The sequence below is a fragment of the Lygodium microphyllum genome, chromosome 21 (genome assembly GCF_053477565.2).
Source record: "Lygodium microphyllum isolate KBCC chromosome 21, Lygodium_microphyllum_v1.1.10, whole genome shotgun sequence".
NCBI lineage: Eukaryota > Viridiplantae > Streptophyta > Polypodiopsida > Schizaeales > Lygodiaceae > Lygodium > Lygodium microphyllum.
In genome coordinates this window covers 125,459,375-125,482,279 of record NC_141155.1, presented here as the reverse complement: position 1 = coordinate 125,482,279, position 22,905 = coordinate 125,459,375, and the positions used below count along the sequence as shown (strand labels likewise).

Sequence of the window (22,905 nt, the reverse complement as noted above, 5' to 3'; positions counted from 1 at the left end):
GGGTCTCACTAGATTGATTTTGAGACTGAGTGGAATTTAGAGTTTTCTTGCCCTTCCCTTGTTGCCCCTTTTGGGAAGAAGCAACAAGAGCCCCTCTATAGGAGATGCCCCATGAAATTGATCGTTCAGTTGAGCATAGTAGTTGACACTCAAATTCATAGAACATGGGCATAGTGGGCTATAGATCACATGCTACACAAAGTTGAAATACTTCCTTGGCAACTTGTTTAGGAATAATGTGACTTGGTCATCAGGGGACTTAGGAGCCCTTGTAGTAGAGAATTCAGCGAGAAGTCATTGATACTTTACCAACTTGACCCTTAAGTCATCCCTAGCAGTGATTTTGAAGTTTTGAAGCTCATGGTTCAAGTTTATGTGACAGGTTCTATCTCGAGCTACATAGCAATGTCAAGTGTTTCCAACCCTTGAACGCTAGGTCAAAGTGCTAAAGCTGGGAATGAAACTTAGGCAAAAAGCCCTGCTTTAGCTCAACAATAGCGGAGGTATTCCTAGCCTTCCATGAGTGGACAACCTTGTATGAAACAAGTGCGGGATCACGTTGGGGTTCCAACTCTTGCACAATATCCCATAGGTTCTATGAGTCAAGGATATATCCCGTCAGATTTGACCAAGTAGTATAGTTAGACCCGTTAAATTGAGTCTTACCATTAAATTCATGCTTGATTGATGAGGACGAAGAACCATGAGGTGTGTGAGAAGATGGGTATGGATAGTGTGGCTAAGATGGTGGAGGTAGAGGAGGTAAAGAAACAAGAGTAGGACGCGGGTAGGCAGGAATAGGTTGTGGGTGTTGAATGAGTGCCGATTGATGTGGAGGCATTGGAACATGAATGTTTCTATAAGGTGCCGGTGGAGGTGGAGGCACTGGGACACGTGAGCCCTATTCAAATGTTGGTTGGGACACTACAAAATGAGCAGATGGTCCACTAGGTAAAGCTATAGGGGCGAATTGTGGTACCAAAAGCTCCAAACTCGCAGCTATACTTGTTGGGGCATAGTCAGAAAGTGTGTGTATGGGGAGGACAAGCCTCCCTCACGGATACACCACCCAAATAAGAGAAATGAGAGGTCCTAAAGGTTGTGCCTAAGTGTGAGAAACTCCCTGGTGTGGTGTGTGTAGTGTAAAGAGGTGCACTTAATGGAGGCTGAAAGGAGCGTGCGGCGGAAGATGAGGGAGGGATGGATGTGAGATCAAATGGATTTGTAAGTGGTATAGTAGTGGGAAATGAGTTAGGTTTCTTTTGTTCATTAAATTCAAATGATGATTCACTGGAATCAAATTGACCATGAAGGAGTAGTCAACAATGAATCTTGTAACTTATGCTTACCTTTTCTTGAGTTCAAATGGAGAAATCTATCTTCTTCAGGGCTTATGAACCAATACTTGGTTTGAAGAGTTCCTTTATCTTGAACATCACCAATATCTTGTGGAAAAAGAAGTTGGTAGAGAGATGAGAGGTTTGTACTTCATGCCAATTTCCACATCAGGATGGCTAGTCCTTTGTGGAGCTTTTGTCCTTTCTACAAAATCATTAGAAGTGTGTACCAAATCTAGAGGGGAAAACTCAGATTTACTTTCAATTTGCTGTGTTGAGCTCGGTATCTCAAGATAAAGATCGTACTCGGCTCGTGTAATCTCGTAAGGTCGAGGGACTCCATGGTAGTCCAATGACTCTGTGACTATGTCGGATCTTTGCGGAGTAGGCTATGTGACCCACTCTGGCTTGAATCTCAATGTGCTAGGCTTGGGAGCATCATGATGTGGTGAAGATGTGTTCGAAGTCATCTTCCCTTTTGATGTTTTGGCTTTTGTGAGGAGCTTTCGGATCTAGGCCAAGGTTTCTCTGAGAGTACTGGGTTTTGATACCAAGCAAAGAAATACCCTAATGCAAAAAACAAATAAAAGTGTATCACAAAGCATAAACTCAACACAAAACACAATTAGGGTTAGGGTAACTCAGAGACAATGAACATATTGAATGAAAAAGTGAATGAATATTGAATATACAATTCTCATGCAACAATCATCACTTGAAACCTGCAAAAACGAGATTGAGGCTGAATGGAGGGCAGCATGTCTATTTATAGAAAGTGTCGGGTCCTCAACAAATCTAGAATCTCTCCCTGTTTTAATTCTCTCGAACTGCTCCTTGTTTTAGGGTTTTTACATTAAGTAAGCATTTTTGGGGCTGTTCAAGAGGCTAATCAGCATGCAATGCATATTTTAGCTCAACAGAGTGATGGTGCGGCAGTTAGGGCAGCTTGATCAACCCTCATTTGAAGCACACTAGCAGCTGGGCAAAGTTGATAAGTGACTGGAAACTGTAAATGCAGCCTAGTTTGATGATGGTGATAGGCTGCACAAGTGACCAGCAGGCTGGACGGCTCAAGGATGAAGTAGATGCAGCAGTAGAGAACCTACAAGGGTTGGCGACAATAGGATGGCCTGCTCTAGACAGCAAACACAACAGTCTGAAGGATGCGACCGCAGCTCAAGTGTGTAGAGCTGAACCAGTTGTGGAGGTTGATGGAGGTGATGGTGAAGGCTAGCAAAATGGATTTGTGATGTGGAAAGTGGCTGGACAGATCCCTATTTATAGACACATGAGCCAACCAACCGTCTAGGGTGGCACCTAGACACTTTTGGGTGCATAATGCATTAAATGTGGCACTCAAACACTCTAGTTACATTTAATCTTCGAGTTTTGGGGATGTTTAATGAACTGAAAATTGGGGGTTAAAGTTAATTAACCCTTTGTTTGCTTAAAACATGGTGTCATGGCTTCCAAAGTTGGAGGCACTCAAAGAAGTATGCATCCCAATTGGATGGTCAACCCTCACACATGGCCCTATTAATCATATATGGCAATAAGGGTGCCAAAATATCTCTCACATAAGTATTATGATTTGGAGATTTTCTCTCGTCAATCGGATCATACACCATGCTAGGGTGAAGAAAGTAGAGACATGTGGGTGCAACTTGGGGTCGGATGAGGGTTGGGGTGAGGTGATTTGTAATCTTCTAACGGGTGGTGGTATACTAGCTCCTCTCTCTCTCTCTCTCTCTCTCTCTCTCTCTCTCTCTCTCTCATAGTGGGTCAAGGAAGTTCTCTTGCACTGAATGGGACAAAGGAAGAAGTTACACCATGCCTCAAGTGGTGGACGTGAGGGCTACTTTCTCTATAGATGGGCCCTTTCATGCACGACTAATCATCATGCTATGGTTCATGTGACAAGAGAGGATTGGGAAGGAATCACATTAGGTTTGTAGTGAGGATGCAAGCGTAGTTATAAGGTTGCTTGATGGGTGTATGGTGGTTTAGTTTGGAAAATTATGTACTGTAGACATGAGTGGTTTTTGGGGTAATTTGTGTGTCATGTTCTATGTAGGACGAGTGGTTGTGTGATGTGGATACAATCCAAAGAGAGAGGTACGCATACATGGTCATTAATCACCCCAAAAAGGACAAATAGTGACAAGTCTCATTGCGCTGTATGAGGGAGAGGGGGGCATTTATATATTCAGTTGTGCTGGCTCCATATCTCATACAGTAACAAGTTAGAGGTCTAGAGCTTGGCCATGTTGAGGCAATCGGCCACCTTGAAGGGCCATTTTAAAGTATGGGGGAACTGCATGTCTCACCCAATGCTAGGAGATGCTCACTGTACTTAGTGCAGTCTACAATGCCCTTTGATACCCTTTAAATATCTAGGCTTTGTACCTCTTAATTCACAAACACTATTTGGATTGACCAAAATAGCAGATAGGCAGATACACATCTTTAGACCCTCCTGTCTCCATCACGAGTCATATGAAATGGGCCTTCTCATCTTGTTGTACTACTTGGATGCAAGATTTAATCTCTTAATAGGGACAACCACCCCTCTAGATCCTCTAGTAAAGGCAACTATATGTTGGCAAGGATGAAAAGCTGACTTTCACTTGTATCTTGTCACCATTGGTAATGTGCCCTCTTGGCACAAATGATTCTTTGCATATAATATTCTCTCTCCCCCTTTTAAGATCTCCTCAAAGATCACTGCATCTAACCTCAAGGAAGAGGATGGGCCATCACTACAGCATAAAGTACTCAATGATGTGTGAGGCCTGACATGACTACAATAAAACCGGATGTAGAGGTAGCCACATAGATAGTAGATAGTTATGCCCATCTCTTGGAGTGGTTGTGGGATGTTGGAGATGATTGTATAGGAGGAATAGAGAATGGCCGTGAAGGGTGAAGAATGGTGATGAGAGTTAGTGGTGGAAGTTTTGGTAAATGTGGGATGGCGAGTGGCCTATCCTTTGGTCCTCTTTTTTAGAACATTTAGAGATCTCATCATACCAAGACTTCTCAAGTTTTGGTGTAATTTGAATTTAGTTGAAATTCCTATTTGGAGTTGTAAAGGACCTGAATAAATTGGTCATTAATTGAGGGCTAATTTTGACCTATTTTTCCTAGCTCAACACTTGCTCAACATAAAGCCCAAGTTAATGACATGTGCAGTCTCATGATGTTTTGCTACTTAACCATCTCTATCCATTTACAGCTCTCGCTAACATTTTAATTGTGCCTTCTTTGTGGATCTTCACGTCAGTAAGAAAAGGAAAATGATGGAGTCTTGAGAATTGCAGGTTTCAAAACTCTTTGACAGTTTGCTGGTCTGTAAAACCAGAAAACCTGCAATCCTGTAAATCCTGTAAACCTGTAAACCCTGCAAATCTGTAAATCTGAATAGTTGGAAGTTTGAACAGAGATGTATTTGTAGAGCAGGTCATTTAGGAAGGGCGATGGTGTGTTTGCTATGGTGCCTACTTGGATTGTTTGTTAGTAGGGAGATTATCATCTTTCTTACTGGAGTTGGGTTCAGTGCTGTTATAGTTTGTTGCTGATTCACCTGCCATAGTATGGTAGCCCCACTGAGGATCTGTCTCTGATCCTATTAGTTGGTAAGTGTAAGGTTTGGAGTCCAATCTATACACAGACTCAAGCCATGGTTTGCTTTGAGTATTGCTCGTTCACAGCTATAGATGCTGAAGATGTTGATAAGTTCTTAAGAAGTTGGATTGGATTGCTTTGCATCTAAAGAAATACACAAATGCTGATAGATTGCGCATGTTGGATATGTTTTTAGAAGATTCAGCTAGATTATGGTGTGAGAGATAATTGTAGAAAGTCAAAGTTGATTGGAATTTTTCTAGGGCAGGTTTGCTTGACGGATATAGCAAGAGGAAGGCACTTCAAGAGATGTCAAGAGATGCATGCTAATAAAGATGTCATTTTGGTTGAGCCACAGGTACAAAAGTTTGTAATAGATGAAGTGCAAGGAGATTCAAATAGACATGAGGATTGCATTGTATACAAATGTTAGTCCTATAGATGATGGAGATGAACACGTGGGAAATTATACTTGTGATTTTTGTGAGCAAAGAGAACTAGGTGTGTTCTCTGATGTGGCTGATGATGTAGTTGGTGTTAAGAGTGATGTAACTATGGTTGAGGATGCTTATGCTTGAAAGGAACCGATTAGTGGTGAACAAGTGGATTAGAATGCCTTGCTGTGTCGTCATAGTAGTCCTGTTTGTGTGGATGAGTATGCTTTGGAAGGTAAGGAACGCCTTGAGAGTTGAGTTGATGGTTGTGAGTCTGAGATGACACAAGAAAGCAACTACAATGGTTCCACATTGCATAGGGTTTAACTTATTGATAATGTCGATGTTGTAAGTGATGAGTCGTGTTTGTGAGCAGGAACACAGCCAGAAAGATAACTTTACTGTTGATGAAACTTATATGAATCTTGGATCTCAGACTACTATTGTAAGCAGTGAAGATGAGCAGGATTCTAGTGTTAACATTGCAGATATGCATGTGGCTGTGAATCTTGTCTGTCCAGTTGCTGAACAGACTAAAGTTGTTAATTTTGACGAGAATGATGACAGTTTTAGTAGCTGGACTAGTTATGAGGAGCAGGATATGCATTTGGATGTGTTTCCATTGGGATGGCTTGCATTGTAGCTTGGTTTTTGACCCTGGTGGACCCCACGAATTTTATGCAGTTGTTCTAGGTGAATATGTCTATGGTCCATACATTGTGGAGGTTGTATACATGCAATTTGACCCAGGGGGTGGTTATGGTATGAAGCTGTACATAGTGTAAATACAAGGTTACAGATTTAGATTGTTGTAGTTAGCAGTTCTGGGCAGGTTTAGCACTTTGAAATCTAGTGTTGGTCATAGAGCTTTTGATGGTGGTGAACATATCTTAAGTATGCTTGGAACATAAAGAATACAATGTTACAAAGTTAGATTGTTATAGTAAGCTGTTCTGGGCAGATTTAGCACTTTGAAATCTGGTGTTGACCAGAGAGCTTTTGATGGTGACGAACATACCCAAAGTATGCTTTGAACCTAAAGAATAGCCCTACTAAGTTTGGTAGCAAATCAAGCCACTATGTGGGAGATGCATGCTTTGGAAGTTTGATGACTGTAGTGGGCTGCATGCAGGAAAAGAATACCGCAGACTGCACAGAGTTTTTTTGAGGCAGAAGCTTTGAGAATTTGCCCCTTGTGTTTTCTAGGGACTTGTAGTTCGGAATGAGGACTAAATTTTTCCTTCAAAAAACTCAGTGATCTGAGATACGAATCCAAAGTTATGAGCAGTTTTATGCAGAGATGTCTTGATTGACAGGATTTCAAGAGTAGGGGAATAGTCATTGTTAAGTCTGATTTGGGTTTCTTAATAAAATGTCTGTTCACACTGTGTTCCAGACAAGGGGGGTGACTGATCATGGTGGGTGAAAATCAATGACCCCTGGCTAGGACATGAATTGTAGATAGACTGTAGAGAGTGAGCTTGATCTTTTTCTTGGGTTTTGAGGTGTTCCCCAAGCAGAAAGTGAATCATGTATGGGAGTTAGAGGTCATAAAATCAAAGAATCTTGAGAGTTGAAAAGGAGAAAGGGGTCTTCACGTGCATATTGTCCATTTGTTGCATTTCCTTTCTTGAACAAAGGAAGAGAGAATAGACAGTTGGAAAAAGAGACATGCCTTTTTGGTTGCTGCTGTCTAACAGATACATGAAGTTTGAGGGTGCCAAGATAGCCATTATGGGAATGCTAGAGGTGTTGCATGTGGGAATCTTTGAGCATGTGAAACCATCCTTCAAAATTTCAGCAGTTGGATGCTGTGTTTTATTGATGTGCAGGACATTTCTATCATTCTTTTGAGACCAGTGGAATGCTACGAGATTGGGGAAATTACGGCCAATTAAGATGTAGTTCAAGGAGTAAGTCTGAGAGTTGCAACATTATGTGTTGCATGTTGCAAGAAGTTTCAACATCAGGCCATAATACCATTGGGTGGGGCTGTTTTGTAGATGAGATCAACTGGACAGTGCAAGGGTGGCTATATGGATGCTAAATTATGACTAGAATATCCAAGGGTGGATGTATCACCTCAACTGGAGTATGTTGAAGATGGAGGATCTGCAGAGCATCATAATGTGAAAATTTGAGTGCAGGCTAAGCTTTGATCTAGGGGTGGAAACGAATATCACAGAAGTAGGGCTGCCAAAACTTGAATATCACGATTCACAGGTTTCCATTACTGTTGCATCGATAGAGTTGCAGGCTGGGGTTACAGGGTTGTTCTGGAGGCGACAGGTTGTAGAAGGATGCTGAATTAATGCCAATAACACAGCTTCAAGCTGCTGAGAGCACGAGGGATGCAGAAGCCAGTAGATTGCTACAGCAAAAGAAAGCTTAGTGAAAGCTATAGCTTATGGGGGACGACTTATGCAGAAGCCAGTAGACTGCTACAGCGAAAGAAAGCTCAGTGAAAGCTATAGCTTATAGGGGACGACTTGATGCAGTTTTGACAGAGGCTGGAGCATTGCCAACTTTCAGTAGAAGTTCACATGGTCAGGTTTCTTTCAATAGCAGTAAAGGCTGAAATGAACAAGTCTTCAAAGGCCCAAAGATACGGAGATTTTTCAATGCTTCACAGGCTGATCTTAGGCTACTGCTTTGAGAGTTTGTCTTGGAAGGCTCTTATTCTTTGACCTGGAGGACTTCCAGTTAAAGTTGTAGCTGGAGGCTGGTGGCACACAATTTGTATCCCTGAATCTGGAGATGTGTTTTCTTTTGGTGGCAACCAATTTGGTCAGTTGGTACTGGGGGGAATGAGGCAGAGATATTTCCCAGACTATAGCAAGCGCTGAATCTTGAAAACTAGCATGCAATACATGTGCCTTGTGGTGCCTGATATACTGCAATTGGTATAGATACTGGGAAAGTATTTTGATGAGGATGGAACAAATATGGACAGATTGCTCTAGGTGGTGCTGTGGATAGGAGTGTCCAAAATACTATTGGAAGGTAACTATGAAAAGGATGTGGCATGTGGATGATGGGATACCATTGTTCTTTTAGCATCGAATGCATACCAAGATGAAAATAGAGGAGACTATACCTGTTTCAGATCAGGGCAACGGTTGTAAGGCTGCCAACAGCAACATAAAACAATTCAGACTTTCACTAATCAAAGGCAGTTTGAATGTATGGCTGAAGGAATTTCCATGCTGCATCAGTGCCTACTGATGTTAATCTTTTGAGGATATAGATGTTCTTGATCCATTGGAGGATGGCTGCTACTGGATGAATGTATTCGCAATATTTGCAAAAGCAAGATTGGGTTGATCATCCCTTGGATGCTGGTAGGGATTGTTGCAGAGGTTTGCATGGTGACCATGTATTGCTGGCTGAACACGTACTCCAAACTGATAGAAAACTTGAAGAAAGCATGTGGTATTGATGTTAAAGAGATCTCTGTGGTAGAAAGAAAATATGCCAGCTGTAAATGGCTCTTCTTAAAGCATACGCCTACAATTATGCTACAATCCTTGCTCCATGTCTCATACATTCATGTATGTAGAGCCTATATGTTGTACAGGGTTGGAAATCAAGTATAAGAATGTGATATGCCTGAAGTGAAAGCAGCCTTGATGAATGTACTTGAATCCGGATGGAATGCAAAATGGTAATGAATTATGTCTTGGTTTTTTAAGCTTATCTGCTGTACACGGGCTCATGCAGTGAATAGTAGTGCAGATCTTCACACTTGATCAAGAATGTTTGTGCTCCTTTTACTATTATATGACTCTGTTTATGTATACAATTTTGGAGTTGCAGGGGCTGTTATAAATGCTTTGAGATGTAGGCTCATTTCGAGCAGTGAAGCTCAGTTAATCTTGGTGTTTTGAAGCTGCATACAACTGAGATAGTCTTGCCAGAGATTCAACTTGCAGCAATAGTGAATTCCTTGCTCAATAGCAGCCTTAGAAGGATTGTAGACTTGCTGACCTGAAATGATACCAGTCCTTGAGCGTGCTAGGATAGCAAAACTTGTCTACCATTCATCAAGAGGTAGTTGAACTGATCCCAAGTCCAGCATGGTTGCCATTGGGCTGTCTAGACAAGACTGTTAGCAAGGAGATTCTTGGTCCTTTTCCAATGGTATGAGTTTGGGGTTTTTAGAGGCCAGCTAGTGAATTCATTTGCCAACTTGCTCAAGTTCCTAGGTGGGGAAGAGAGGTGAGTTTTGGGAGGATTGCCCTTGGCCTCTGAGCGAGATTCGTCATCAAAATGACCGGTCTTTTGGCAATGCTCACTATACTGTAAAGAAATGCTCATCTACAGATAACAGACACAATTGTACGACAAAGCACAAATTGACAAAAGAACTTAATAGGGTCAGGGTAACTTGGAGACAATGAACAGTGAAGATGAATGAAGAATAATGGATAAATACAATGCTGATGTAGTGAACACACTATGCAGGGTGAATACAAAACCTTGAACTCCCGTTTCTTTATGACTGTGGCAAAGAGTGTGAGCTGGAGAGTGTGTTGTCCTTTGTAAGGATCCTGAAATGCAGTACACAGCCTCTGAATATATACAGCAACAGTAAATGCAATCAAGAGAGTTTGGACCATTGTCAGGCAAAGGTAGGACAGCTTGAACAGTGGGCAGCAGCTGAGAAAAATGTTAGAATGATGTGGGCGCCAGCAGAAACTGGAAATGCAGCTGCAGACGCTGATGTGGTAGCCAAGAAATTGCAACATATTAGTAAACACAGGCTGCAATGATGATGTGACAGGTTGGATCAGCTTCTGGTCAGCAAATGCAGGCTGGAATGACCTGAATCAGCAAAACACAGCAGTCTGAATATCAACAGGCTGGAGGAGAAGGCTGCAAATCAGTTGATGGACGAGGGAGGTGGTAGACCTAGGCCGCAGAGCTGATGATATGTGACGCTGATCAGCAAACATATAAAATAGGGACTACAAACTGCACTCAATATAGGGAGCAACAGAGGAAAAGAAGAGGACTCACCAAGTCTATCCTCAAGGGAGATAAGGAGTGCTTGAGGATCAAAGTTCAAAAATAACCCCTCAGGTGTAGTAGGGGCAGACGGTCTAGTCGCCATGTGACTAGCAGGTCTACCCTCTCGGTTGTGGAGGTGGGGCTGAAGTGCCCTCTCTTGATGTGCTTGAGTTCCTAGGCAGGGAAGAGGGTCTAGTGACTGCCCTTGACCTTTTAGCAATACTTGTTGTCAAAATGGCCGGTCTTTTGGCTATGTTGACAGTATTTATTCTTTTTGGAGACAGTTTGCCAACCTGGTTTCAGTCCTGGAGGGGAGTTACTTTGCTCCTCACTTAACTTTGTGAGGCATCGGTAGAAAAAGTTCAAGCGAGATGTGAGCAGCCTTTTCCTTGTTATTTTTGGCTTCAGTTATGTAGATTGTCACCTGGAATGTTCATAGGATTTGTTTTTGTAGTAAGCAACATGAGATGTGGTGTACTTTGTATGAGAACAATTGGGATGTGGTGTGCTATTGAGCACAAAAGTCATGATACTGGTCGTATTTTGGATTGTCATGGTTTCCGTCTTTTTTATTCTGGTACTGAGACAAGGCACTACTTGGGTGTCCTTGTGGTGGTGCATGAGAAATTCCAGCTAGTGCTTACTAAGAATGATGTCCATGGGCACTTTTAAATGATTGAAATTGTTTTTGAAGGAGAGGTTTTATGGCTGGTTGGCCTATATGCGCCTAATGCCTCCTTGCATTGTCAAACCTTGTGTAATTGGTTTTATGATTCTTTGTCTTTGGGTAGGCCAGGTTTGCTTATGGATGATTTTAACATGTGTATTGACCCTTCCCACTCTACTTCGAAGTACTCACTGATGAATACCCTAGAAAGCTAGGCTTGGAATGCTTTTGCAATGGATGTTGTCAAAGAGGATCTTTGATCGTGGCTTTCTCCATTGGTTTTGGGGTTTACATTTCACTCAGCCCAATATTTGGCCACGTGGTCTCGATTGGATCATATCTATACTATGCATGAGTATTCCTTTTAATTAGAAATTTTGGAAATGCAAGTGTTGCAACAATACGCTTTATTAGATCATTATCCTTTATAGCATGGTATGATTAGGTAGCTTGTGGATGCTTTCTTGGGTCTGTTAGGTAGGCTGCCCTTGCGATTTAACTCTTTCTTTTTAAGTCGTGTTGTCTTCAAGGGATACACGAGCTAGTTGGTGGAAAGCTTTTTGTGTGATTTTCTAGTAGAAGGCTTGGCCTTGTTTGAAAGATTGCTTCTTAATGCGCACACTGTGTGGAAATGTGGGGTAGGATGCTAAGTAATAAGAATTGTTGGCTTTTTGTAAATGAGGAACTTGAGTGGTAACTTGATGAGAAAGATGTGGGGGTGCAAGTGGACTTATTTGGGGAAGTGATTTGAGTCCTTTGAGGTAGTACATTTGCGATCTTCATGGCACATCTTGCAACAAAAATTGTAAAATTTACTCTAAGGGACCTCACTTGGCACATGCCCTTGTTGTTGACAATGGATACACCAAGGGGCAGTAGCCGTTATGCTAGAAGTAGCTACACTCTTGAGTTCCTCGATCTCCTTTCTTAAGAGCTCTAGTGCACATTGCTTTTCCTTTTGTGCCTTTTCCATTTTCAAGGCTTGCAACTCATGTGCTAATCGTGCAACATCATTATAAGTATTTAGTGATGAGGGTAAGAACATACTTGTTTGTAAGGAGAGCTTGCATGCAATCTCGATCTTTACTACCAATTGTTGAAATGCATCCAGGTTGGTAGAGGTGTCCAAAGTTTCGCGAATCTTTTGTTGAGTGCTTAGCGAACATGCTTTAGTAACCCAATGTCATACCATGAAGTCTCCAAGGTAAGTTGGAAGGCACACCACTAATTGTTTCACTCATGTGAGATTAGGGACAATGTCTTCATGAGTGTACTTGAGTGAGTTGAGCTCTTGGATGATGGGATCTTCACAATTTCCCTAATGGTAAGCCTTAAAGTTGTCCTTGAGGGAGGCTCAAGTCACAGAGTGGTTCTCCTAAAATTGGCTATATTGCTCATGTGTAGTGTCCTCTAGGATAGAGGGGAGAGCATGAGAACTTTGGAATTGGCGGACATGGTCTTTAGGATCTTCAATGGCTAGCCCCTTGAAGGTGGACAAGTTTATATTTATTCTACCTAGCGCCTTGTGAAGAGGTTAGGGGCACCAACTCTTGGCTTCGAGCTACTACCAACTCCCTTACTTGTGCTAGTCATCTAGGTCTTGTTTATGTTTTGGCATGGGGGAGAGCTTCCTAGGACTTGATGCCTATTAAGAACTCGGAGAGGAGTTTCAGGAGTGGAAATAGGAGTTACCTTGAAGGATATTTCAAAGCGGGTCATAGATATACACTCCAGAACTTCCAACAATTTGCAACTTGCAAAGCTAGTTCAACAGTGATTGCCAAATTATAGGGGTCCTCTTTTCGGTGCATATATGAGGTATGGAGGGCTCCTTAGAATAGTATACTTGCTCTACAAAATCAATGCATATGCCTCTGACTTCCTGAATGTTGCTTCGAGGGGAAATACAAGATGAACGAATGGTGTTTTGGACCCATCGAATGAACTTGTGAATGCTAATGCAAAGAGGACCAGAGGGAGAGAAGAGGGGAGAGAAACCTAGGAATGGGAAGGGAAGTTTAGAGGGAAGAGAGAGAATGTTGTAGAGACAGAGAAGTTAGACAATCATAAAAGATTGTTCCTATGCTATTTATAAAGTGAGTACAAATCGAACATTTTTGCTGCTGTATACAAGTCTGAAATAGAACTCAAAGCTTTTTTACGTTGTACAAAAGAGCTCATGTGTGGTGTTCCCATGCGGTGTATAAGTTTGCACATCTCCTTTGACTTGGATAGGCTTTATGATTGTGAGAGCCCCTAATTTGAAGTTCCTAGTTGCTGCCTTGATGAGATTTGGGGAAAATATTGATGCATTTTGATTAAGATTAGCCTCTTTTGCTGCCACCTTGTTCTTGGAGATTTGTATCAACCATTACACACTTTGACTAGTGGTTTACTACACTCGGGATCCGTCTTCTGCGGATGACACACATTGGCACCTCCCTTTGCCTGCTCCCATGAGAGCCATCGGTTGTTGGACAGCTCTCCCCTTGAGCATTATGTATATTTTCATTCATTATTCAATTCTCTTCATTTTGCGTTTTTGCATTTTTTGTGTTTTTGCATTAGTGTTCGTGTTCATTGTGTTTCCATTGTGGTCATGCACTTTGTGTTTTCTTTTGCAAACCCTAGCATATCTCCACAATGCCAATGACAAAACCCAAGGATCTTAAGCCCAAGACCCAGAAAAGAATAGCTTGATCCATGCGATTGAGGAATTAGACTTATATGGAGCTTGGGATAGATATTTGCCGCCTTCATTCTATTCCATGCTTGAGAATAATATCAGATGGCACCCAAGTGACATTGTGACATGGAGGAGCCGGTGGATGAAGGCCTTGTGATTGAACCTCTTTTTTGTTAGACTTAGACACTTTTCTCAGGAGTTAAGTCATTTCAGCCCTACAACTACTTGTGATGCTCACTGTAGCAATGCTTATATGATGTTGCCATGTTGATGATATAGACAATTCTCAAATGGACATAAAGTCTATTCTTCTTATAGATAATGAATTGATGCATAGTGGTTTCAGATTAAAGAAAGTCATCTATGTGATGTATTTTGATTTCTTGCATTGCTCTTTAGCTGATTTGAGGTTTAATTTTGTATTCTAAGGCCCATATTAAATCTACTAGCTAAAAGTGTCAGGAATACTTGCATTATTTCTTTAGCAGATGTGAGGTTCAATTTTGTGTGCTTTTCGAGGCCCATACCAAGGCTAGTAGCTAGATTGCAACATTGATTACATGTGTTGTTTCTTCTGCAGATATTGATGTTTGATTCTATGTGCTTTTTTGATTTGTAAACTTAGCAAGACGCTAAAAGTTACTTCTTCTCTCTATGCAGGCTCTCCTTTTGACTTTGTTCACCATCCACTTTTCAAATGTGGAGTCTCTTTGACAACCCTGATAGGACCAGCACGAGGTAAGATAGTTGCAGCTGAGAGTTCCTTTCTAGTATTATGGCGGATCCTCATGATCAATGTATTCATTTGTGATGCTATGAGGTTCAGTTTATATTTTTCTACTTACTGAGCAGAATATGAATTGATCTGCAACATTATGAATATACGTAATTATTGCCTTTCTTCATTAATGTTGTTGTGTGTTGGGCTTTTCCAGGGTAAGCTGTGTTGAAGTTTGGTTTGTATACGTTAGCTTGTTCTTGCATTGAATGACTCTAATGTGCAAGTGGGGTTATAAAGAATTGCCTTCTCTTCTTCCACCCCTTGGGAAATTTGTAAGTGGAAATGAGATAGGGAAGTATTTATCCATGTATTTTTTGCAAGCCTAATGACAGCCATGAGGAAAGGATATTTTGAGCAATTTGGGATGGGTGGGATTTGTGAACAATTTGATGCACCAAAAGCAAATCTCCAGAATTTGCAAGTGAATGAGAAGGGCTAGCTGATCTTCTCCTATGTGACCTCCATGTGCGAATACACTTTAGTGTGTGTTTAGGTATGAACACCTTCTACACTGCCTAGCATTTAATAAGGGTCAAACGTTTGGATGAATACCTAGGCCTATATATTGAGGGTCAAGGCCCTAGTACTTTCATATCATCTATCACATCCATCTATTACTTCAGTTTGCCTTGTACTTGCAAGATCTATTTTTCTTTTTCGTAACGAGTAATTATATTATATCAAATGAGTACAAAAGTCACATGACTAAAAGATTACAAAGAGGTACAAAAGTCAGGATAATGTCATTGAAGAGATCGCCTGATGCCAAGGTACTAAATCATCTTTGGTCAAGATATCAGCATGTTGAATAAGATCAAGCTGCCATTGAAGAAGTCTCTTGAGCAACATGACTCTGGATGACTCTCTCTCTCTCTCTCATGGAGTTGCATCCACCATAGTTGCCTTCTCACTCTCAAAACCACTTTTTGCTTGTGTGTTGGCTGTGGGCTTCATGGCTGCTTCTTTCTTGGCAGCCCCATGTCGCTATCCTCATAGCTTTGGTCGCTTTGTCTCTTGGCAGCTCCACATTGTTGTGCGGCCCCAGTCCTAGCTGTTTCCACATTTGCCTTGTCCTCTTGATATGCTGCCTCGCAGCCACCCAACAAAGGGCTAACCTTTAGAATCCATTGCCACAACCGTATCCGCTTGGGTTGCCATGTATCCTGCCTTTGTGCAGCTGCCTCTACTCATTCACCTGCCACTCTGCTTCCATCTTCAATGCCACCTGCAGCCAGCTTTTCTCATTCATGTGCCTTGTCCTCTTGATACGCCACCTCGCAGCCACCCGACCATGCGCTAACCTCCATAGACGCCATTGCCACAACTCTATCTTCTTGGGTTGCTGTGTATCCTGCCTTTGTGCAGCCGTCTATACTCATTTACCTGCCACCCTGCTTCCATCTCCAACGCCACCTGCAGCCAACTTTTCTCATTCATGTGCTGCCCTACATCCATCTTTTGTGCCAGTTGCAGTTGCCTCTACTTATTCAGCTATTGCCTTGCTTCCATCTTTAATGCCATCTGCTCCAAACCACCATTGCCATCAATGTCAGCTTTGCCTGACTGCTACTCCATCACTCTCAGCCCTGTTGGTTCCCAGCTTGCTCTGCTTGCACTTCTGTTTACACCACCTTGCTCAATAGCAGTTGTTTGTCTGAGCTTAACCTCAATTAGCTCCAACACTGCCACTCTAGTAAGTTACCAACAGCTTGCAGCTGTAGCTCTTCCAGCAACAACACTTAGATGGGAGATCTTTGGGCAAAATGTCATTCTCCGTTTGCATGTCAAAGTATGGAATCAGCATTAAAAAATTCTAGCGTTGGCTTCTCAATCTGGAAAACTAAAATCGAGCGCAGAAAATTCTAGTCTCGAAACTCCATCAAGATTGCTTAAAATAGAATGTGAGTGGGTTGGCCATCATTGGGCTTGGTATCTCGGGTAACTTTCTTCGCTGCCTCGACCTTAGCAAGATGACCAAAGAGGTATGGGAAGACCTTGATATTACTTTTGAGGGAATGAAAATAATTCAAAGTTTTTTTTTTTCCTGGAGATGCAACTTTGTAGTCTTCCTTATAATTCATTGGACTCCCTCAAGTAATATTTAGATGCACCGAGCGTTCTCTTTCAACACTCAACATGCCAAAAAGTTGTCGAGATAACAATGGCAGAAAGGTCATACTTCTTAATAGTCTGGCGAAAGAAGACAAAATCAAAGAGATTTTTACAACTTTCAAGGTAGAAGAACAAATGTCCTATGAGGAAACGGTCATCATTCTCATGGACGAAGAATAGTGAAGCAAAGACACACATTTGATCCTCGTTGCCTTCTACAATTCAAATCAAGCCTCCCAAGTGTAGATATTGCTGGCAAATTGGTCATACAATTGACCAATGCTAGTAGAAGAAAGGGAAGTAGCAAGAGAAACAAATGCAAACTATGTGGCCAATACTTCTTACACTGAGAGTGACAAGGACGAGCTTGCATTGGCCACTGACAAAGCCATGACAATCACCAATCCATCATTGTCTCTTGGCAATGGTGGATAAAAATACAACCTTCCTTTTTAAGTCGATTTTTCAAAACAAGAGTATGACAATAGAAATGTGATTGAAACTAGACACTTGGTATGCATGTGCAAATGCTCAGACCTTTCTATCACATACAAGCATGGGGTACTTTGTGCAGATATTAAATCCAAAATTATTTGTACGTCTTCATATTTTTTTCCATTCTTGAAGGAGTTATATCTTTTAGGGGGGGGGGTTTTGTAATGATAAACCATGGTCTTTACATTGAGCACAAGAGTCATACTTTGGGTTTTGGGCCCTTGCTTAGGTGCATTGTGCCTTTGAGCCATATTAGTCTTTGATCAATCTTTGAGCCATGCACATGCACCTTTGGATAGTATCGAACTTTTAAGTCCTTGAGCTTGTCATTAGTACACCATGCCATGTTTTAGTTGTAGTTGCAAGTAACCTCTCTATCTTGTTATACCTTTCAATGGGATTAGACAATGCCTCTTGTGAGGTAAAAACTTCCAATTTCCTTTTTATGTTTTGTATCATGGGTTCAATCACCCATGATTCGAAGGGGGGTTCGTCATTTATATAGTACACTTATGTGAGACCTTCGCATGTGAATACACTTAAGTGTGTGTTAGAGTGTGTATCTAGGTGTGAACATCTTCTACACCACTCAACGTTTAGTAAGGGTCAAAGGTTTGAGTGAATACCTAAGCCTATGTAATGAGGCTTTGGTAGTTGCATCTATCACATCTGTCTATTACTTCGATTTGTCTTGTACTTTTGTAGTTTTCTTGTACTTCTCTCTCTCTCTCTCTCTCTCTCTCTCTCTCACCAGACCCTTTACAACCCCATGAGATTGTATCACCTGGGGCCGTCTTTACTAGTTGGAGTTCTTTCTTCTACATGTTGATGTAGTTTTCTTTTTGTTCATTTACTTGTACTAGTGTTTGTTTTTGGACAATTATATCATCATATACATGATTGTAACTCATGGTCTCATAGGTCATTTTGGCCTTTTGTAGATGTTAATATATCATTTCATCTTTTTTGTTTTAGTAATAGGTAATTATATTATCATATGATTTCATTTCTCTCTTTGTCTCTCTCTCCATAATGGGTAGTTGTACTATAACATGAGAAGTACAAGAGTCACAGGAAAGAAGTAGAATAAATTGCTGCATGCTAAGAAACTAAATCCTCTTGAGGGAGAAGGTTAGCATATTGAACAACATCCAATTATCAATGGAAAAGACCCTTCAGCCTAGTATTATGACTTTGAACCTTGGATGTGGAATCAAAGATGAAGGCATTTCGGGTGACCCAATTGTACCAACAAGCCCAAAATCTATGAAAATGAAACAATATCTTCATATTTGCTTGTGTAGGATTGGGATATTTTGCCCTGTCAAAGATCCAATTAGAGGGACACAACAAGGTCCCACCATAGCTCTCCAAATGTTAGATATGTCAGATCCAATTAGAGGGAGGTAGCAAGGTTCCATCATAGCTCTCCAAATCTTAGATACGAGGGACCAAATCTTCTTGGCTAATGGGCACGAAATAAATATGTGGCATGAAAATCCTACATTGGTAGTACAAAAGAAATAATTGCCATTCGAAATATGGTGCCTAGAAAGGGTTGAGGTGAGGGGGAAAGGACCAGTCAACATTCTCCAAATAGTCTTTGCATTTGAATGGAGTCTTATGGATCCACTCTCTCATAATAGTCAATGTCCACTAGGCCTTGCTTTTGTGGAGTCCCTAGACAACATTGGCCTTGGTCATTAACCAATGACAATATGTAATCAAAAGACAATAAATCTAGTTAATTAAAGCATTCTTTGGACCGAGCCGATCTACAAGTTTTCAATCTTGCCAAGGACGATCTGAATCAAGGGGGGGAAGGGCTATCGATCATGCAATTGTGTATAGATCATGTCTCATAAATCACAGTATCCCTAGGGGATTTGGAAAACCCGCTTGGCTTTGTGGAAAGACATCAACATACTTTGAGTTGATAGAGTCGCATTTGCAATAGAAACCAAGCTTAGATGTGCCAGTCGATTGAGTTTGAAGCGATCACCTTGTTTTCCTTCCCAAGGGAGAAGCAAAGACACAACCAACAACTCAATCTACAAGAAGTTAGCATGTAATCTATCCTTTGCTAGATACCAATTCACACTTTGAAGGACAACCTTCCATGAGCATACCAAATGGGTCAAGAGAATAGGAGGAATCATGAGCTGGAAGTTAGTGTTGATCATGTGCCACCATGAACCTTGAATTTTAGTATTCCCATACAAAAGTTAAAACTACTTGGTCTTCAAGAAAAAACGGAACAATAGAGACCCAAGGCTGATGACTCACATGCCTTGAAAAAATGAGTAACAAAGAGCAACTGTGTGAATCTTAATATCCAAAACAGCTCCACCACCCATGCTTTTTGAAGTACAGACATGGCTCCATGAAATCCAAGAAATGCTAGCATGCACGAAATCCTCTTTCCATAGCATGGAACAATTTTGCGAGGTATTGTTGCTCAAAGTACTCTTGGCCCAAGGTAAAAAGAGGAAATAATAGGTGAGCATAGATAGCATAATAGTTTGTTCCACTTTGTGGCACACATGGAAAGGCCCTGCTTGAGATTTCCAATAAGGCAACTTAGATTCCACCTTTTGATAAATCCATTGCAGCAATCATTTAGGTTGAACATCACTACCCAAAGGGTAAACCATATGATATGCAATATTGCCCAATATTGCCCCACAAAACCGCTTCACCCCGCCACCCCAAGGCCTATAAATTAGATTCAATAAAAATGATGAGAGACAATTTAGTGCCATTAATATGGAGGCTTGAAGCTAGATCAAACAAGTCCGAAATGTTTATTGCCTTGTGGAGGTTATCCTATCAGCTTTCAAAATCATGAAAGGGTCATCAGCCAATGCTTGCCCGACAAAATGCTGACTTCACCGGAGGGATAAGCTAGCTAGCTGCCCAATCTCAACTAGACGTGACAACATGGTGAGAACTGGATGGGTATATTACGTGACTGGTGATATCATGGAATTGTCTTTTTGCAGATGCTCGCTCTGTGTCCTGTCGACTCTCCACATGTGAAGCACGAGAGCTCTCATTCGCCACCCAACCACGCTCAGGAAGATGTTGGAGAAACCCCCGTCATGACTCTCTTGCCAGCCGTCATTACCTAGTGAATTATACTAATTTTATAGCTCACTTACTTCCTAAGCTCCCCTAACCCCGTATGGGTGCCCAAGGCCCTCGGACAGTCATCTCTCGCACTTGTTTCCCAATAAGTTACATTTATTGATGTAACATTTCCTCCCCCTTAAGAATCGGTTTTGTCCTCGAAAACGGTACTTGGAAGGTCCAACTGTAAATTGGAAAACCTTTTTCTTAAGGTGCTTACTTGCTCCCATGTTGAGCTTTTTTCTAAACAATCCCTCCATTTCACTAGACATTCTTGATAAATAGTATGCCTTGTTCGTCTATTATGAACATTTAAAATTCTTTCTGGTTCATGTGGAATAGATTGGTCACCGAATAGCTCCTCAATGTTATCATTTAAGACTAGATTATCCATATCACCCAGCTTCTTTTTAGCTTGATTATATGGAAAATTGGATGTGTTTTACTACTAGTAGGTAGTTGGAGCTTGTAAGCTTGTTCCCCCACCCTCTTAAGTATTGTGAAAGGACCACAATACCTGGGTGAAAGCTTTGGACATCGTCCCATTTTTATAGTTTTAGTTTGTCCAGGCACTTTAAGATAGACCAATTCCCTTTCTTCAAAGGAGATGTCTCTTCAGTGAGGATATGCATAAGCTCTAGCTTGGTCTTGAGCTTTCTTATTATTTTCTTGAGCAAATTCTAACATACTATTCATATCCTCCAAAAAATCCTTTGCTGCTTGAACCCTTTCCTTATGCAGTCCTACTACATGAGGAGCTTTGGGATGAAACCCATACATTAGCATAAATGGACTATATCCAGTGGAAGAGTGTTTTGCACTATTATATGCAAGCTCTGCTATCGGTAAATACTCTTCCCAATTAGTTTTCCTTTTACTTACATATGATCTCAACATATCTTCAAGGATTTGGTTAACCCTTTCAGTTTGCCCATCAGTTTGCAGATGCTCCGCCGTACTCATGCTAAGTTTAGTATCTAACTTCCTAAATACCGCATGCCAAAATTGACTATCAAATTTTCTATCCCGATCAGAAGCTATATTTGCCGGAAGGCCATACAATCGGTATATGTTCTCTATGAACAATCTAGCCAATTCTGGTGTTTTAACATTAGTTGAAATTGGAATAAACCTAGCCATTTTGGTTAACCTATCCACAATCACCCACATAGAGTTGTGCCCCCTCTGTGTCCTGGGTAATGTGATAATAAAGTCCATGGAGATACTCTCCCATTTTCTCGAAGGAATCTCTAATGGGTGGAGAAGTCCTCCCATTTTCAATCTTTTAGCTTTATTAACCTGGCACTTATTATATTTGACTACATAGTCAAGGATACCCTTATTCATTCCAGACCAATAGAATTGCCTTTTAATAAGACTATAAGTCTTATTAACTCTTGGATGTCCCGCACTAGGGGTATCATGATACTCAAAGAGTATCTGGCGCCTTATTTCTTCATCTTTCGAGACACATACCCTACGCTTGTAGAGTAAATAACCATTATCAATGGTAAAATTTTTCCACTTGAATCCCATTTGAGCAACCCCTGATGCTCCATTTCCTTGTTGAACATCATCAGATGTTCCTTCCTCAATGGAGGCCCTTCCTTTTGGATCCCCATTTTCAATTGCTTCCCATATGTTGGAATATGCCGGATCAGCTTGGCATTTCCCTTTTAAGGATTCAAGCAAATCGGAAGTGAACTGAGTAAAACTCAATTTATTTATGATGGGCATTCTGTTGAGCACATCAGCCACTATATTGTACTTTCCTTTTCTATACCTTATCTCATAGTCGAACTCTTGAAGGAGTTCGGCCCATCTGGCTTTACGCCCTTGTAGATCTGGTTGGTCATTAAGCCACTTAATGCTTTCATGATCCAACAAGATCAAAAGTTTGGCACCATACTAATAGTGCTTCCATTTCTTTATTGCACGTACTATTGCATACAACTCTCTCTCATAGACGGAATAATTTTGTTTTGCACGGTCTAATTTCGTGCTTTCAAAAGCAACCGGTCGACCCTCTTGTAATAAGACCGCGTCTATTGCCCTGTCACTGGCATCAACTTCAACCACGAATGGTTTATTGGGATCCACAATTAATAGTACTGGAGCTGTAGCAATGGCTACCTTAAGTTTTTGAAAACTTTCATTTTGGTCTGTTCCCCAATTAAAGCTCTTTCCTTTTCCTTTAAGTTGGTCCGTCATTGGAACAACTGTCTTGGCATAATCTCGAATGAATCTACGATAAAACCCAGATAAACCTAGGAAGATATGCAGCTTTTCCAGGTTCCTTGGAGATGGCCATTCAATAATTGCCCTTACTTTTTTTGGATCCATCTTGATTCCCTCTTTCGAGATAATATGCCCCAAATATTTGACCTCTTGTGCGAAGAATTCACATTTAGTTTTCTTCTCATAAAGGGAATGGGTTCTTAACAATTGGAATACTAACCGTAAGTGTTTCAAATGTTATTTTCTTGACTTACTAAAGATCAAGATATCGTCCAAAAAGACTACTACAAAGTGTCCTAGATAGGGCCGTAACACATTATTTATCAGCTTCATAAATGTAGTTGGTGCATTTGTGAGGCCAAAAGGCATCACCAAAAAATCATAATGCTCGT

The 22,905-nt window shown here is 41.1% G+C and overlaps 1 protein-coding gene across 2 annotated transcripts in view; it reads left to right on the top strand.

Moving 5' to 3' along the window:
• LOC148018520 (copper-transporting ATPase PAA2, chloroplastic) overlaps positions 1-22,905 on the top strand; it is a 124,212-nt gene that overhangs the window by 11,729 nt on the left and 89,578 nt on the right. For both annotated transcript variants that reach the window (XM_087661821.1, XM_087661822.1), the window contains exon 3: positions 14,419-14,496. In XM_087661821.1, the coding sequence (XP_087517947.1) occupies positions 14,419-14,496 (78 nt within the window). The remainder of the gene's footprint in view (positions 1-14,418; positions 14,497-22,905) is intronic.